We start from the raw sequence: 15,411 nt of genomic DNA, 5'->3' as shown, positions 1-15,411 counted from the left end.
CCTTTATCCCAGCCAGATCTCTGGGTTAGAGGCCAGCCTGGTTTACAGAGTGAGTTCCAGGACAGGACAAGTCAGGACTACACAGAGAAATCCTGTCTCAAAAAACGAAACAAAAACAAAAAAAGAGAGAAAAATGTTAAATGAAATTTTTTAGACAGAAGAAAATTATCTAAGACAAAAACATAGATCTACTCAGAAGAACAAAATGTGAGACGTCCAATGTGGGAACTCACAGGGCGGCCAGTTTCTCCTCCATATCCAGCAGCCGTGGCTGCTCTTGCCCCAGCATCCTCGTCTCTCTCAAGTGGCTGCTACTAATCACTGTCTTTCTCGCAGGAAGCTACCCAATGCCTTCCCCCTGCCTCTCCAACCCCTGCCAGAACGGGGGCACTTGTGTGGATGCGGATCCGGGATATGTGTGCGAGTGCCCTGAAGGCTTCATGGGCTTGGACTGCACAGATAGTATGTTGGGGCTGCTAGGGCTATGTCCCAGGGCTGGGGCAGGAGGAGGGGCGGGGGGTGGGCTGCCTATGGCAATGTCCTCCCTTGGGTTATACATGCAGGAAACTCTACGAGGGGAAAAATGTGTGAGTGTGTGTGTATGTGTGTGTGTGTGTGTGTGTGTGCTCAGTTGTTTTGTTTGGGGGGGGACGTAGGATTGGCCAGGGTTAAGGGAGAGAAGATTTCACCCATGGAAGCTTCTCTCTTGTCCGCATTCAGGAATCCCCAATGACTGTGAGTGCCGGAACGGAGGCAGATGCCTGGGTGCCAACATCACCCTCTGCCAGTGTCCTCCGGGCTTCTTCGGGCTCCTTTGTGAATTTGGTAGGTTTTCTGACCGATCCCTGGATATCATTAACAGGGTCACTGGGTCTTGGGGGGGAGCACCTTCTTCAAGAAAACAAGGTCCTCGGGAAGGTGAGTGGGCATTGAAGGAACTTCTTCCTTTGCAGAAGTCACAGCCACACCCTGCAACATGAACACGCAGTGTCCAGACGGAGGCTACTGCATGGAGTACGGCGGGAGCTACCTCTGCGTCTGCCACACAGACCACAACATCAGCCACTGTGAGTGGCTAGGGGCAGGCCACCAGGGATCCTGGACAGTGGTCTAGCAGGAGAAGGTGCAGGCGATGCCACAGAGCCAGGGTTAACAGAGATGACAGCAGCTTCACTTGCATGGGTTGCAGGGGTCTCCTTCACTCCCTGAGGGAAAACATTTTGACAAAGATACGGCACCACAAACTACCGTCCCTCAGCCCTTAATGCGTACAATTTTGTGTGACCGATGCATTCACTACCATTAGTATAAAGGCACTGATTGGTTAAGTGGTGTATAAATCTGGCGGTGCTACAGGTCAGAGATACCTTGTAAGAGAGGAAGCTTGAATGTTGCTAAAATCAAAGAGCAGGAGAAACTGGGGGTGGGGGGAGGGTTGAGGCCTTAGGGCTAAGGTGAGCAAAGCAGATGCACGCAGAGTATATTTTAAGAGGCCTTGGTTTCAGCCAGAAGGGCTGGCAAGGTGACCCTGGCAGACCCGTGCTCCAGGACAGCATTTCCCCTCTTCCCCCAGCTCTGCCGTCACCCTGCGACTCCGACCCTTGTTTTAATGGAGGCTCCTGTGATGCCCACGACGACTCCTACACATGCGAGTGCCCCCGTGGATTCCACGGCAGGCACTGCGAGAAAGGTGACGTGTACGCGGGACAGGGAGGGAAGTGGGGTGAGGGATGAGGCGGGGTGTGCTCTGGAGCGCAGCTGGGGGCGGGGCGGGGCGGGTCCGGGTGGGGAGGGGGCGGGGCGTGCGCCGCCCCTGTCTCCGCCGTCAGCACCACGGAGAGCTCCCAGCCCGCAAGCCCACAGCTGTTGGTGCGCCTTCTCATCATTCTCTCTCTTTCTCTGAAGATTCCCTTAGGTTCTTTGCTCCAAGGAGCTCTTTGCTCCATCTAGGGCAGCATGTGCCTCGTCGTCTTTGACAGTTAATTTTTTCGTCACTTTTGTCACAGCACTTCGTCACTGGTTTGCATGCCTCAAGAGGCTTCATTTTTCCCTCAGCATTTTTCCAAATAGATTTTAGAATGATTATATTGAACTTAAATTTTTTTATTCCAATTTTGTTAAATTTCGTTTAACGTAGAGGATGCAGACATTTTACATTCATCCACTTAGAATTTAAGTGTTCTTCCATAATGCACTGCAAGTGTTGCCATCTCCACCAGTGCCACCCAGGATTATCTCTTCCATGAAATAACATGCGGTGACACACACTCTCACAAACCAAGCATCTCAGACATCCCCTTGACTGAAGGCCTTTGTAACCTCATGCAGGGCTTTGGGCATCCCACAGTCTGACTGTTCGGGAGAGCCAAGACCATAATGGATATATGAGGAGCCGCCCATATCACCTCTCCTGCTGTGTACCAGGGGTGTCTGAGACCCTCGCAACTGCCTCCGTCCCTGAAGCAGCAGAGAGGGCTACCCCTGAAACCCCATCTGCTCTGAGGGGGACCTGTGCATTTGCTAAGGTGGCATAGGAATGATGAGACAGAGACACTTTTCCCTGTAAGCCTAGCCTGGAGAGGGAGTGGTCTCTGGGAGGGATATCCCGGAGAGCTGTGAATTCTGTGGCTGGGGGGTCCAGAGTAGATTCTGGAAGGGCCCTGCATGTGTCTGCTGTGACTTGGGGCTCAGTTCTCAGTAAAGAGAAAACTGGCAGGGTCGGGGCTTACAGCCTGTGAGCTCCACCCACCCTTTGTTTAAACCTGGCTGATATGGCTCCTGCTATGTTGGGTCTTGGGGCATAGCTGAGAAGCAGGTCTGACTTCAGGCCCATTCAGTACCTACGGAAGGGTTGGAAAAGCAGAGCACAGTAACAGGAGTTCTGCACCACTAGGAGGCTGACCCACGTTCACCGTCTTTCTCTGTCTTTGCACACAGCCCGGCCACACCTCTGCAGCTCGGGGCCCTGCCGGAATGGGGGCACATGCAAAGAAACAGGCAATGAGTACCACTGCACCTGCCCTTATCGCTTCACCGGGAGACACTGTGAGATTGGTGCGGCCCCAGGGCAGGGGTGGTTGGTGAGGGACATGCTCTGAGCTAGGGCTGAGCCAGCCAGAATCCAGCTGGCCAGGACCTGACTGCCATGCACCTGCTTCTCAGGAACACCTTCCTGAAGTCTTGTTTCTGGGACGGTGGGAACTTGGAGAGATGGTATCTATAACATTTGACTGTGATAAGTATCTTCTGCCTCCAGGAAAGCCAGACTCCTGCGCCTCTGGTCCCTGTCACAATGGTGGCACTTGCTTTCACTACATTGGCAAATACAAGTGTGATTGCCCTCCAGGCTTCTCTGGGCGGCACTGTGAGATAGGTAAGGTGACAGCAGGCAGGGATCCTCTCTTGGGCACATGGGAAAACTGGATCAAAGGGCAGAACTGAGCTGGGAGGGGTGGGGGGTGAGCTGAGAACAGGAAGCAGGATGCCTCTGTACAACACAGAGGACCTCGAAGAAACATGGTAAAAGGGGTCTTCTGTGTTCTTGCAGCCCCCTCCCCCTGCTTCCGGAGTCCATGTATGAATGGGGGTACCTGTGAGGATCTAGGAGCAGATTTCTTCTGCCACTGCCAGCCAGGGTATACAGGACACCGGTGTCAGGCAGGTGAGAGCCAGGTGTGTGGGCTGGGAGCGTGGCATCTTTTGCAGATCCCCTAAGAGCTGGGCAGGGTAAGGACCATGAGCAGATTGAACAGCTGGTTACTTTGCTGCTGCTGTGACCTAGCACCATGACCAAGGCAGCTTACAGACAGGTTTATTGGGAGTTTACAGTTCATAGGGTGAGTCCATGACCATCACGGTAGGGAACATGGCAGCAGGCAGACATGGTGCTGGGGCAGAAGCTGAGAGCTTACTGATACACAAGCATAAGGCAGAAAGAGAAAACTAACTGGGAAAAGCATTGGCTTTTGAAACCTCAAAGCCTGGCTCCAGTGATACAAACTCTATCAACATCACACCTCCTAATCCTTCCCAAACAGTTCCACCAACTGGGGACCCAGTATTTAAATATATGAGCTGATGATTCTCATTCAAACCACTGTGGGAAAGGGAAAATCAGTTTCAGAGGTGTCAGCCCCCAGAAACCAAGCCCTGTCCCCTTGAGCAGGTGGCCTCCCTGGTCACATGGAAGAATAGAGACTGGACTAAGTGAACATGCTGACACTCAGGAAATGCTAATGTTCTCTTGCAGAGGTGGACTGTGGTCGCCCTGAGGAGGTAAAACATGCGACCATGCGCTTCAATGGAACTCACATGGGCTCAGTGGCCCTGTACACATGTGATCGTGGCTTCAGCCTGACTGCTCTTGGCCACATGCGTGTCTGCCAGCCACAAGGTTTCTGGAGTCAGCCTCCCCAGTGCATTGGTGATTCTGTGGGCCCTCAGGGATGGGTGGGTAGGGCCAACACCTTTCTCTCACAGCTATATGCATTTATACAGAGCCTGCACGCAAGCCCCTCCCCCATCTCCTCTGTAAATGGAGGTTGTACATCCTGTGGAGACACAGGTGATTGCTATCAGCTTTGTTCTGCACTAGTCTTATTTAGAGCATCCCTGTCCTCAGAGAGACCATGAGCAGATTGAACAGCAGCTGCAGACCCACAACTGCAGATAAAGCAGCTGAGGTCAAGACTTAATCCAAGTGCAGGGTCCTAAGAAAGCAGATCTCAGTTCAGGGCCCCACCTAGAGCTGGAGAATCAAGCTGCATTTAAGCAAAATCCTAGCCCTCACCTATGCACTGAAGGAGTGCTATCCCAAGCAGCATCCTCTCCAGGGTCATTCTGTGAAGCTCTTAACCATGGCTGCAAGTTCATGGCATCTGCCTTCAGGAACTGCATGATCGTAGGGCAGTTCTCACGACACCTACATCGGGACAACACCTACGACAATTACCATTTTCCAAATGCCTGGAGATGGCTACACAGCATAAAAGGATACTCGTCTACTGTACACATTTTATATTGCACCGTATATGGTGACAGTAGGCAAAAGGTCATATGGCGTTGGTCATGTACAAAGGGGTCAGTAGAAATCAAGTAGAAAGATGAGATTTTACGCCACAATAGTTAAAATAACCAGCGTAATGTATTAGTAAATATTGATGAAGAATAAGTCAGTAAGTTGAAAGACAGTCACGAGAACTTCCCCGGGAAAAAAAGAGGAGCAGGTTGTGCACCAAAGAAAGTGTAGAGCCTGGAGGGGAGCAGCAGCACCAAGCCAGAGATGTCAGAATATCATGCAGTAACAGCAAAACCTTGACTAGCCAGGGGGGACAGCATGGTGAAGGAATCACCTCAGCATCAGACTTCTCAACAACAGCGTCAGAGGGGAGAGAGAACGTTCTTTTCAGTGGCACTTGGGTGAGGACAGAGACAGTCACCCTGGCTGAACTGGAGGTAAACACCATGAGACACGTAGACTCACACCTGTGAACCTGTCAGAGCTGAAGGCCCAGAATGTCAGGCATCCTTTCCTATGTGAGACAGGATGCTGGCACTTTTATCTCAGAGCAGGGACCCACCCTGAGTAGGGGTGATAGGGAAGGGGAAATGAGCCACAAAGCAGGGCAAATCCCGTAGGGCGGGCACAGTGCAGTGATGGCAGAGATGCCGAAATCATAGAGCAAGTCTTCACACAGCCACCAGTTCTCACCCACAGGAACCTGCCATATGCCTGTAAAACCCAGGCAGGTCTGAAGACAGCCACCCCATTCTCCCACAAGACTCAGAACCGAAACCCAGCAGGAAAGGCTTGCTCCAGCCCTTAAGAATTTAAAACTAACCCCCAGACGCCTCCAGCAACAGTGAATGACCCAGTAACATCAGAGGCAGGCAGATTAGCCTGCAGGCTGCAGGGCAATGAACAGCTTTCCAGCCCAGGGAAGAAATGCCCTACTTAGGTCTGTACTGTGTTTACCCTATGCTGGAGGAACAAGAAATCATAACAGATAATGTAGGAAAGAAATTATTGAACTCACAAGCAAGGACTTTAAAATGCCACTATTAAAATGAAAAAGAAAGAAAGAAAGAAAGAAAGAAAGAAAGAAAGAAAGAAAGAAAGAAAGAAAGAAAGAAAGAAAGAACAGCATGGGTGGTGGTGGTGGCACATGCCTTTAATCCCAGCACTCAGAAGGCAGAGGCAGGTGGATCTCAGTGAGTTCAAGACCAGCCTGGTCTACCAAGCAAGTTCCAGGACAGCCAGGACTATTACACATAGAAACACTGTTTAAAAAAAAAGCAAAAACAAAAAAGAAAGAAAGAGGAAATCCAACTGAATGAGATAATAAAGAAATTTAAATGACAAAATAGACTCTAAACTGAAAATGCAACATTATGATAATTACTGGGATAGGCTGGTTTAAACTGGATTTCCAACAGAATAGACAATAGGAAAAACCACCAAAGTATAACAAAATTACACAAACTGCAAATCAGAGAGAAAATAATTTAAGTGAACTATAAATTGTGAAAAATTAATTTCTAAATGACAGAGACTATTTGTTGAGAATAGTACTGCCTTAATTCCAAACTATATAGACATTATAAAATTTGAGATTATAGGCTAATATTCCTGAAGATAAAGACAAAAAACTTGAATGAAATATTACTAAATCAAACCTAGTATCACATAAAAGAATAATGTCTCGGCAAGTGGGATTATCTCAGGGGCAAAGGCTGGCACAGCATCTGAAAGTTGATCCACATTCGCAATATTAGGAAACAGGAGAAACCATGTGATTCTCATTTGCTCCAGGACAATCTCTCTGCAGACCTTAGCTATTATAAAACAAACTTCTCACCAACTAAAAACAGAAGGCGTTTTTCCTCAGTCAGATTAAGAGCATCCATAAAAACTCTACAGCCAACAAAGATTAATGGTGGAAGGCTGCCCACCACGGGGAAAGGCCACTCCGCCATGGCTTTCCTGCATTGCCCAGGAGGTCCTGAGCACTGCTAAGGTGAGACACCGCCATAGAAGGCTTAGCCATCAGCAAGGAAAGGAGGTCAGCTGTGTGCACAGAAAACCCTAAGCAGATGCTACCAGAGAAGCTGCTGACACAACCCACGGGTGAATGAGATTACAGGAAATGAGGCAGGCTGTAGAACAATCCAGTTCCCATAGTCTCACGGGGAACATTTGGAAAATGCAGTAGAATGGTACTGTGCACAGCAGCGTTGGAGCCACAGCTTCTGCATGTGTAAGAAGAATTACGTAAAAGCTAAGGCTAGAAGGTGCAGAGAAAGCATATGGGGAAAATGTTCCTGACATCTAGAATAACATGGTATGCATCTGATGATTACAGCATTTGTTTCCAGTCATTAATAACAGTGATTGAGCCGGGCGGTGGTGGCGCACGCCTTTAATCCCAGCACTCGGGAGGCAGAGGCAGGCGGATCTCTGTGAGTTCGAGGCCAGCCTGGTCTACAAGAGCTAGTTCCAGGACAGGCTCCAAAGCCACAGAAAAACCCTGTCTCGAAAAACCAAAAAAAAAAAAAAAAAAAAGTGATTGACTGGGGGAGGGGCAGACACTTACATAGCACTTTTGTGTGGGAAATATTGGTTCACATCTTTTTTGCTTGAATGAAGAAAGATTCCTTGGACCACAAAAAAAACCATGCGAAAGAAAGAAATGGACAAATTGGGGTATGTAAAAATTAGGACGTTAAAGCTTTGAAGAAAGTAACAGAAAGCGAGAGGATGTGTATGTATGACTATAGATAGGTCAGTTAGGTCTCGAGACAGAGACAGACTTCAAGACTACTTCAAGAAGAGCTGTAGGGGGCCAGCGGACATGGAAATGACATTTTACTTTGCAGTAATCAGGGAAATGTGACTGCCAATCAAGCAGCGAGATGCATTTTGCTGGCCACATCTGAGAAGTCCGGAAGCCTGTTGGTGAGAACATGGACAACAAATTGTCTTATCAGTCACTAGAGGGACTCTAAGTTGCCAGAAGCGCTTGGAAATGATTTGGCAATTTGCTTGTTGAGCTGACTACCAATACAGCCTATGTCTCAACAATCCCATTTCCTAGTAAACCTGAGAAACTCACCAGGGTATTTGGAGAACTTCTACAGCAGCTGTCTTTGTAGTTACCAGAAAGAGAAGAAAAAAAAAATCTAGCGCCAACTCAAGAGTTTGTCAATAAGAAGTATGATATAATCAACTTTGGAGCATTAACAGCAGTGGCAGTGGTGAACCACAGGGACCCACACAGTATGGAGGTCCCCCACTAATGAAAGGTTAGGTGAGAAAGAACACCAATCATGGCACTTTGTCAAAGTTCAGAAGCAACAAAATCAAAGCCATGTCTTGTTCAGGTAATTCAAAAAGTTTAAGAACTGATTTTAGGCCTGGGAATGGTGGCATGCGCCTTTAATCTCAAAACTCACTCCAGAGACAGAGGTAGGAGGATCTACGAGTTCAAGGCCAGCCTAGTTAACAAAAAGAGTTACAGGCTAGCCACAGCTACATAGTGAAATCCTGTCTCCAAAAATAAGTTTAAAACATAATTTCAAAGAAACCAAGAAACGACAGACACAGGTGTTGGGTGTCGTACAGCAGGGAGGGACCTGTAAGCCGATGGGAAGTAACACTCTGGCTTCTGGTCCCAGCACTCAGTCACCACCATTGATTTCTTTCTTCAAATGATGTTTAGATTTCTTTACCTTACGTGTGTTAGTGTTTTGCCTGCATTTGTGTGTGCACACCATGCGTGTACCCGAGGAGGCAAAGAGAGGACACTGGATCCTCTGGAACTGGAGTTACAGAGCCACCATGCGGGTGCTGGAATTGGACCTGGGTCCTTTGTGAGAGCAATAGATGCCCTTAAGTGCTGAAGTGTCTCTCTGGCCCCCACCATTTATTTACTTCTCAAGTGTGACATTAGACTTTCCTCAAATCAAACATTCAAATTCAGGACCACAACTTCCGGTTTAAAAGCAGCAGGTGGTGAACGTTTTAAAGCTACAGACTGTCCCTGAAACATGCTAGTTTCACGTGGGTCTGCTACATACAGAAATAGCAAGGTCAGACACCAGGCGTTTCCTGCCAAGCCTGGGAGGCTGTGGATCCAGCAGGTTTTCTGGGAGACTCTTGAGTGGTTCAGAAGCAACCCCAGTCATTGTGTAGCTAAGAGCCGGGCATGAGACCTCTACGGATGACCCTGATTTGGCCAAAGCATCAAGGGGTACTGTAAACTTGTCCCAGGCCTCGATGCTACTTCCTAACCATTGGCGTCTAGAGTAATAATAGCCGCCTTGCTTTGTTCTTGGGATCTCTCCTTAGAAGTAGATGAGTGCCGGTCTCAGCCATGCCTGCATGGAGGCTCCTGCCAGGACCTCACCGCTGCTTACCAGTGCCTCTGCAGCCCAGGGTACGAAGGAGTCCACTGTGAGCTAGGTAAGAGGTCTGCTCAAGACACTGGGGTTCCCCAGCATGGCTGCCTTGTTCCACCACTCCTTCCCTTGGACAGAGCTCTGCCTAAGTAACCATCCCACCCCTGCTGGCTCTCCGAGAACCGTTCTTATGGTCAGGAGAGATTTAAAATGTCTCTGTCCCTTCCTGCCCTGGGGACTGAGAGCTCATCTGAAAATCCTTGGCCTAGGAATCAGACTCAGGCCTGGGGGTGGGGCAGAGGAGATGGACATGTTGGAGAGAGCAGAGGCCTGACCAATATATGACAGGGTGAGACCTGCATCCCTAGCGCCGGTGTGGGCGCTAAGCCCCAAAACAGACACTGGCTTCTGGAAGGGCAAAGCCTGGGAGCTGTTTCCAGGCGTATGATAGAGCGCATTCAAGCACGGAGGACAGAAGCAGCCACAAGGATATTAGGGATGCTTCATTAGAGATGGGCAATATACCAACCAAGAGGGAACAAGTGTTGGTGACAGAAAGGCTGTGGTCCAGAGCTGAGACCCCCGGGACTGTGGCCTCGGGGCCTTGCTGATCGTCAGGGAGCAATTAGAATCCTGGGGGACATGCTGGGAGCTCCAGTATGAGCCAGTACCATCCCCTGTCTATGCAGAGACAGACGAGTGCCAAGCACAGCCCTGTAGAAATGGAGGCTCCTGCAGGGACCTCCCGGGGGCTTTCATCTGCAAGTGCCCTGAAGGTTTCACTGGAGTCCACTGCGAAACAGGTAGGGTTCTTTCAGGTGGGTCCCACAGAACCAGGGCTACTAGGAGATTGGAGGGAAGTCAGGAGACATCCTCTTGCTGGACAATCCACCCAGGGAAAGAAACCCCCCAAGGCTGTGGTGACCTGGAGGGAGGAAGGAAACTGGGTGGTGGGAGGGATCCCCGAGAGCCCCTCCTACCCACAGGTGCGCCATACCCCTCTCCTGGCCACTGCTCCTTGCCTCCCCCCTATCCCTTCTTCCCGCTGTACTCTCCTCCCTCCCCCAGAGTCCCTCCCTGCAGCTCGGGCCAACCCTTTGGGTGTTCTCCAGAGGTGGACGCCTGTGCCTCCAGCCCCTGCCAGCACGGAGGCCGGTGTGAGGACGGTGGTGGGGCTTACCTGTGCGTGTGTCCAGAGGGCTTCTTTGGCTACCACTGCGAGACAGGTAGGATCTCAGGCCTCTCTGCCCACTGGGGGCCCTTCCATAACCCTCTGATTTCCTTGGTGGCCATGTTTGCTGCCTTCACCTTCCTCCACTTGCACCTCCAGGAAGACAGGCTCAGTCCATAGCTCCACATCCACCCTAACTGCCTCTGCTGTCCCTGGAGAGGCCGAGCTTACAGCCCCAGGGACCCACACTCACTGTCATTTCTGGGGAGAACTCTCTCTCCTATTAGCACATGGTAGGTCCCTCAGCCAGGCCTTTCCTGGCACTGGCACTGGTACTGGTAGCAGCTTATCCCTGCTCACCATTGCTCCCAGCACCAGAGTACTACTGGACAGCATTCTTGTCCATTCTAGAATGGTCTCTGTCTCAGCCTGAAACCGAGCCCCTCCTGGATGGGAGCACCGACTTAGAGCCAAGACTATTTTGGCTATGCAGTCCCTGGCAGGTAGCACTTAGAGAGACAGCAGATGCCATGACACCACCCCACTCCTCCCCAACTCACATCACCTATGCTATTTCCCCCCCTCAGTGAGTGACCCCTGCTTCTCTAGCCCCTGTGGGGGCCGCGGCTACTGCTTGGCCAGCAACGGGTCCCACAGCTGTACCTGCAAAGTGGGCTACACAGGCAAGGACTGCACCAAAGGTGAGGGCCAGGAGCTCCGGGAAGGAGGATGGAGGAGCAAGGGGGCCAGAAGGTAGGCCAGGGGCCAAGTGGGAAAGATGGGCAGACAGCTGCTGACGTAGGTCCCCTTCTTGAGAGCAGGGAGGTGGTACCAACAGCCACACATGTGGAAACACAGACTTCCAAGAGTCACGGCAGCCCAAATGAGAAGGCTCCCTGCCAGCAATGGCCTGGGTGACCAAGCCCCAGAACCAATCTAGGAGACTTGACTGGGGAGCTGCTCTTTCAAGCTTAAAGTCTAACCCCTGCACCTTCTTTGTGTTTGGTGACAACTCTGAAGAGCTCCTCCCACCAACAGCTCTCAGGGTAGAGAGGGTAGAGGAGAGTGGGGTCTCCATCTCCTGGAGCCCACCTGAGGGCACCATGGCCAGACAGGTGCTGGATGGCTATGCAGTCACCTACGCCTCCTCGGACGGATCCTTCCGGCGCACAGACTTCGTGGACCGGAGCCGCTCCTCTCACCAGCTGCGAGCCCTAGCAGCCGGCCGTGCTTACAATATCTCCGTTTTCTCCGTCAAAAGAAACACCAACAACAAAAACGACATCAGCAGGCCCACAGCGCTGCTCACCCGCACCCGTGAGTTCCTGAAGGTGTCCTGGCTACCGCTGCCCAGGGGAGGAACCTGTCCCATCTCTGTGTGGGCGCTGCCCTTCCTATTGGGTATATCAGAGAAGAGATCAGGTAGAAAGGAGCAGGCACTGGGCTGGGCAATGAGGAGCAGGAGGTGTGGTATCAACTGAGCATCCTGTGGCCCTCCAGGACCCCGCCCTGTGGAAGACTTTGAGGTCACCAACATTTCAGCCAATGCCATCTCAGTGCAGTGGGCTCTCCACAGGATCCAGCATGCTACTGTCAGCAGTGTTCGAGTGTCTATCCTCTACCCTGAGGCCTCAGTGGCCCAGTCCACTGAGGTGGACAGGAGTGTGGACCGACTCACATTCGGGTAAGAGCAGTTGCCTCAGGAACACGGGCCCAGGGTGTTGTTTGTGTATCCATACACTTACCATCCTTCACCTGAGTGGGGCTGGGGCCTGAGTGAGCCAGCCTCACTGGGGACATGTGCATGGGCGTGCGTGTGTGTCTGTGTTTGTGTGTGCACATGTATGTGTGTGCATGCGTGTGTGTGTATGCTGTCCTACCTTGTGTATCCCCGAGCCACTACAAACAGCCGTACTCTGATAGTATTGCAAGGACCCCAGAATGCCCTAAAATCCAGGTTTGTTCTAGGTTTGTAGGCGTGTCCTTCACAGAATTGTCCAAACAATTTTTTCTTTATTTTTTTAGATTGAGTTATTTAATTTTATGTGTATAAGTGTTTTGCTCTCATGAATGTCTGTGCACCTTGTACCACAGAAGACTCCTGAAACTGGTTGTGGATGGTTGTGAGCCACCACGTGGGTGCTGGGAATGGAACCGAGGCCCTCTGCAAGACCAAGTGCTCTTACCCACTGAGACACCTTTCCCAGCCCTCTCAAGATCTCGTTCCTAAGCTTCTTGCTCCTTCTTGCAAACCAGTCATCCAGCTGTGCTGAGGACAGGCTGCCTTTGTTCGTGGCCTCCCGGGTTCTTTTCTTCATCTCTCTGCAGGCCGCCTGTCTCTTCAGTCCACTTGTTATAGACTGCGCTCCTGTTTTGCTGCACATCTCCCTTTCGATACTGGCCTGACCTCCGATGTAGCTGCTTAGATCTCTGTCAGTAGATCCGCATCATGTCTTCTTAGGCAGCTCCTGACCGCTTCTCTTCCCTTTGAATGTACCATTCTTCTATGGTTGTGATTTTGTTTTACTAAATCTGCGCATTTGAACCAGGTGATGCAGAACTCCAGGACTGATTCTCTTCTTCCATTTTGTTTTGGTTTTAAGTTTTTTGTCTTGTCATAAGCTATCTCTGCGAAGGTCAACCCAGGCCACTGGACCCTTGGCTTGCATGGTCACTTTCCCCATTTTCTCTGGATATGCAGCTGGTGTTGGAATACCCTGCTCCTTAATGCCTGACTCCCCAAATAGGAAGAAAAGAAAATAGAAGTTGGCAGAGGGGCACTGGCTTTTGAATTCTCTGGATGTTACATCACTGGGTGCGATGGGACTAGCAACAGTGGAGGGGTGCAACAGCTGTGGCCCCCATGTCCTCTGTGGTCAGAAGCAGCAAGTGGAGACCCCTGTCACTTAGAGTGAGGTTTCCTTCTGCCCTGCAAGCATTCTGAAGGTTGCTCTAAAAGCCAGACCATGGCCGTTACATGGATCTACACAGAGACTTTCTCAGGTTGTCCCATTTCTGGACTTCCCATCTGAACATCTGTCCTCTGACCGCACTGTGGCTATGTCCAGACGCTTCTCTCATTTCACTAGATAGTGGGAAGACCTTCCAGCCCTGGGCCAGTACAGTCCAAGGGCTGACCGCTAATCTGCCCCTCGTGGAGGTGCCCTCAACCACTAACAGCAAAAATACCCCATTCCTGGTCACACAGAGCTAGCCACAGAGCCCTATATGTCCCTCTCTTCCTTGCCCCCTTCTGGCAGGGACCTGCTGCCAGGAAGAAGATACACCGTGCGGCTAACCACCCTCAGTGGGCCTGGAGGAGCCGAGCACCCTACTGAGAGCCTGGCCTCAGCACCACTGAATGTGTGGACCCGTAAGTAGACAGGCACAGTTTCTCCCTGCAGTCCTCTGTCGCACTTGGCACCCTCCTGACATTCTGTCCCTTCCAAAGTGTCCTTATACTATAAGCCCAGCCCTTGACCTCCCCAAGATCTCTTCCCCAAGGGAGAAGCCCTCTGCCAGAGATATTGTCGTCCAAGACTGCCCCCAGCACCTGAGAACACCAAGACATTCCTCAGTGTGCCCTCTGTGGAACACGTCAAAGTCCAAGGAGCAGGCTGGGATGAGGACACCCAGGGCTTTGGGGCCATGTGACCAGCCCACTCTAGATGCACTTCTTGGCGTTGCACATGCTCTTTCCATGGTATGGGTTGTGAGAAGGCAGGCTGTGAGCTGTGGAACTTAGTGAAGCAAGGATGACTAGTGAGAACAACTCTATGCCTCCCAGACTCAGGACTGCCCATTTGTGGCCCTCAGACACTTGAGGAGGCGTGTTGGACGAGTGACCTAACCTCTGCATACAAGTTCCCCACGCTCCCCTGGGGTGACAGTGTCACCAGTAACCAAGGCTGGTTTCAGATGCAGCTCCTGATCCCTCTCAGATCCTAGGTGATGTTTTTGCCAGATGCCCTTTGACCTGACTCTCGCTTTCTCCCTCTGTCCATTCCTCGTTCAGGGCCTTTGCCTCCAGCAAATCTGACTGCCTCTCGAGTCACAGACACCTCTGCCCACATGGTATGGGACGCCCCCGCTCCAGGTATCTCACTGGAGGCTTATGTCATCAATGTGACCACCAGTCAGAGCACCAAGAGCCGCTACATCCCCAATGGGAAGCTGGTGTCCTACACGGTGCGGGACCTGCTGCCAGGTCGGCGGTACCAGCTCTCAGTTACGGCTGTGCAGAGCACGGAGCAGGGCCAGCTGCACAGTGAGCCTGCTCTCCTCTACATCATCACCTGTGAGTGTTCTGACAGGAGGGGGCTGGGTGCCGGTCAGACCCACATCTGCTGCCTGATGTTCTTGGGGTGTGGTGTCCTTGCTCAGAGGAGGTAGAATAGACAACTGGCACGGGCCATTCCTGGGAATAGAGACACAGGCACGAGAAAGGGGGCTTTTTACCCACGGGTAAGAAAGGACAATTGACAAGGTTAGCAATCTGGAAATACATGTTTGTCAAGCCTTCACCAATCCAATCCAGGCAGCCTTGGCAGCAAATGCAGGACCTCATCCTGAAAGAGCCACCAAGCAGGCAACAAGAGGCCCAGGCCTGACCTAAAAGGAGTCACTGAACATGAGCACAAGAAGGGCCAGAGACCTCAAGTGGCTTGGGAGGACTGGAAGGGACATTTGGACAGAGAAGTGCAAAAGCAAAAAGCTGGGGTGGGACTTTCAGGTCCCAAGGGTGACAGGGCGCCCTGCGGGAACCCACGAGTGTCCCTTGTGCCCTTTATTACATTCTCAAACCTCACACGAGGTGCGTGAAGAGCTTCACTGGGCTGAGCACA

At 51.2% G+C, this 15,411-nt stretch overlaps 1 protein-coding gene across 1 annotated transcript in view; it reads left to right on the top strand.

Moving 5' to 3' along the window:
* Sned1 (sushi, nidogen and EGF like domains 1) overlaps nt 1–15,411 on the top strand; it is a 59,916-nt gene that overhangs the window by 30,770 nt on the left and 13,735 nt on the right. The window contains exons 9-24 of the mRNA XM_057756043.1: nt 337–462; nt 721–825; nt 954–1,067; nt 1,574–1,690; nt 2,938–3,054; nt 3,257–3,373; nt 3,548–3,661; nt 4,250–4,423; nt 9,347–9,460; nt 10,086–10,199; nt 10,509–10,622; nt 11,155–11,268; nt 11,588–11,884; nt 12,068–12,251; nt 13,828–13,940; nt 14,583–14,864. Of these exons, the coding sequence (XP_057612026.1) occupies nt 337–462; nt 721–825; nt 954–1,067; nt 1,574–1,690; nt 2,938–3,054; nt 3,257–3,373; nt 3,548–3,661; nt 4,250–4,423; nt 9,347–9,460; nt 10,086–10,199; nt 10,509–10,622; nt 11,155–11,268; nt 11,588–11,884; nt 12,068–12,251; nt 13,828–13,940; nt 14,583–14,864 (2,316 nt within the window). The remainder of the gene's footprint in view (nt 1–336; nt 463–720; nt 826–953; nt 1,068–1,573; nt 1,691–2,937; nt 3,055–3,256; nt 3,374–3,547; nt 3,662–4,249; nt 4,424–9,346; nt 9,461–10,085; nt 10,200–10,508; nt 10,623–11,154; nt 11,269–11,587; nt 11,885–12,067; nt 12,252–13,827; nt 13,941–14,582; nt 14,865–15,411) is intronic.

Source organism: Chionomys nivalis, chromosome 2 (genome assembly GCF_950005125.1).
Source record: "Chionomys nivalis chromosome 2, mChiNiv1.1, whole genome shotgun sequence".
NCBI classification, from domain to species: Eukaryota; Metazoa; Chordata; class Mammalia; order Rodentia; family Cricetidae; genus Chionomys; species Chionomys nivalis.
This window is presented reverse-complemented; position numbering and strand designations above follow the sequence as displayed.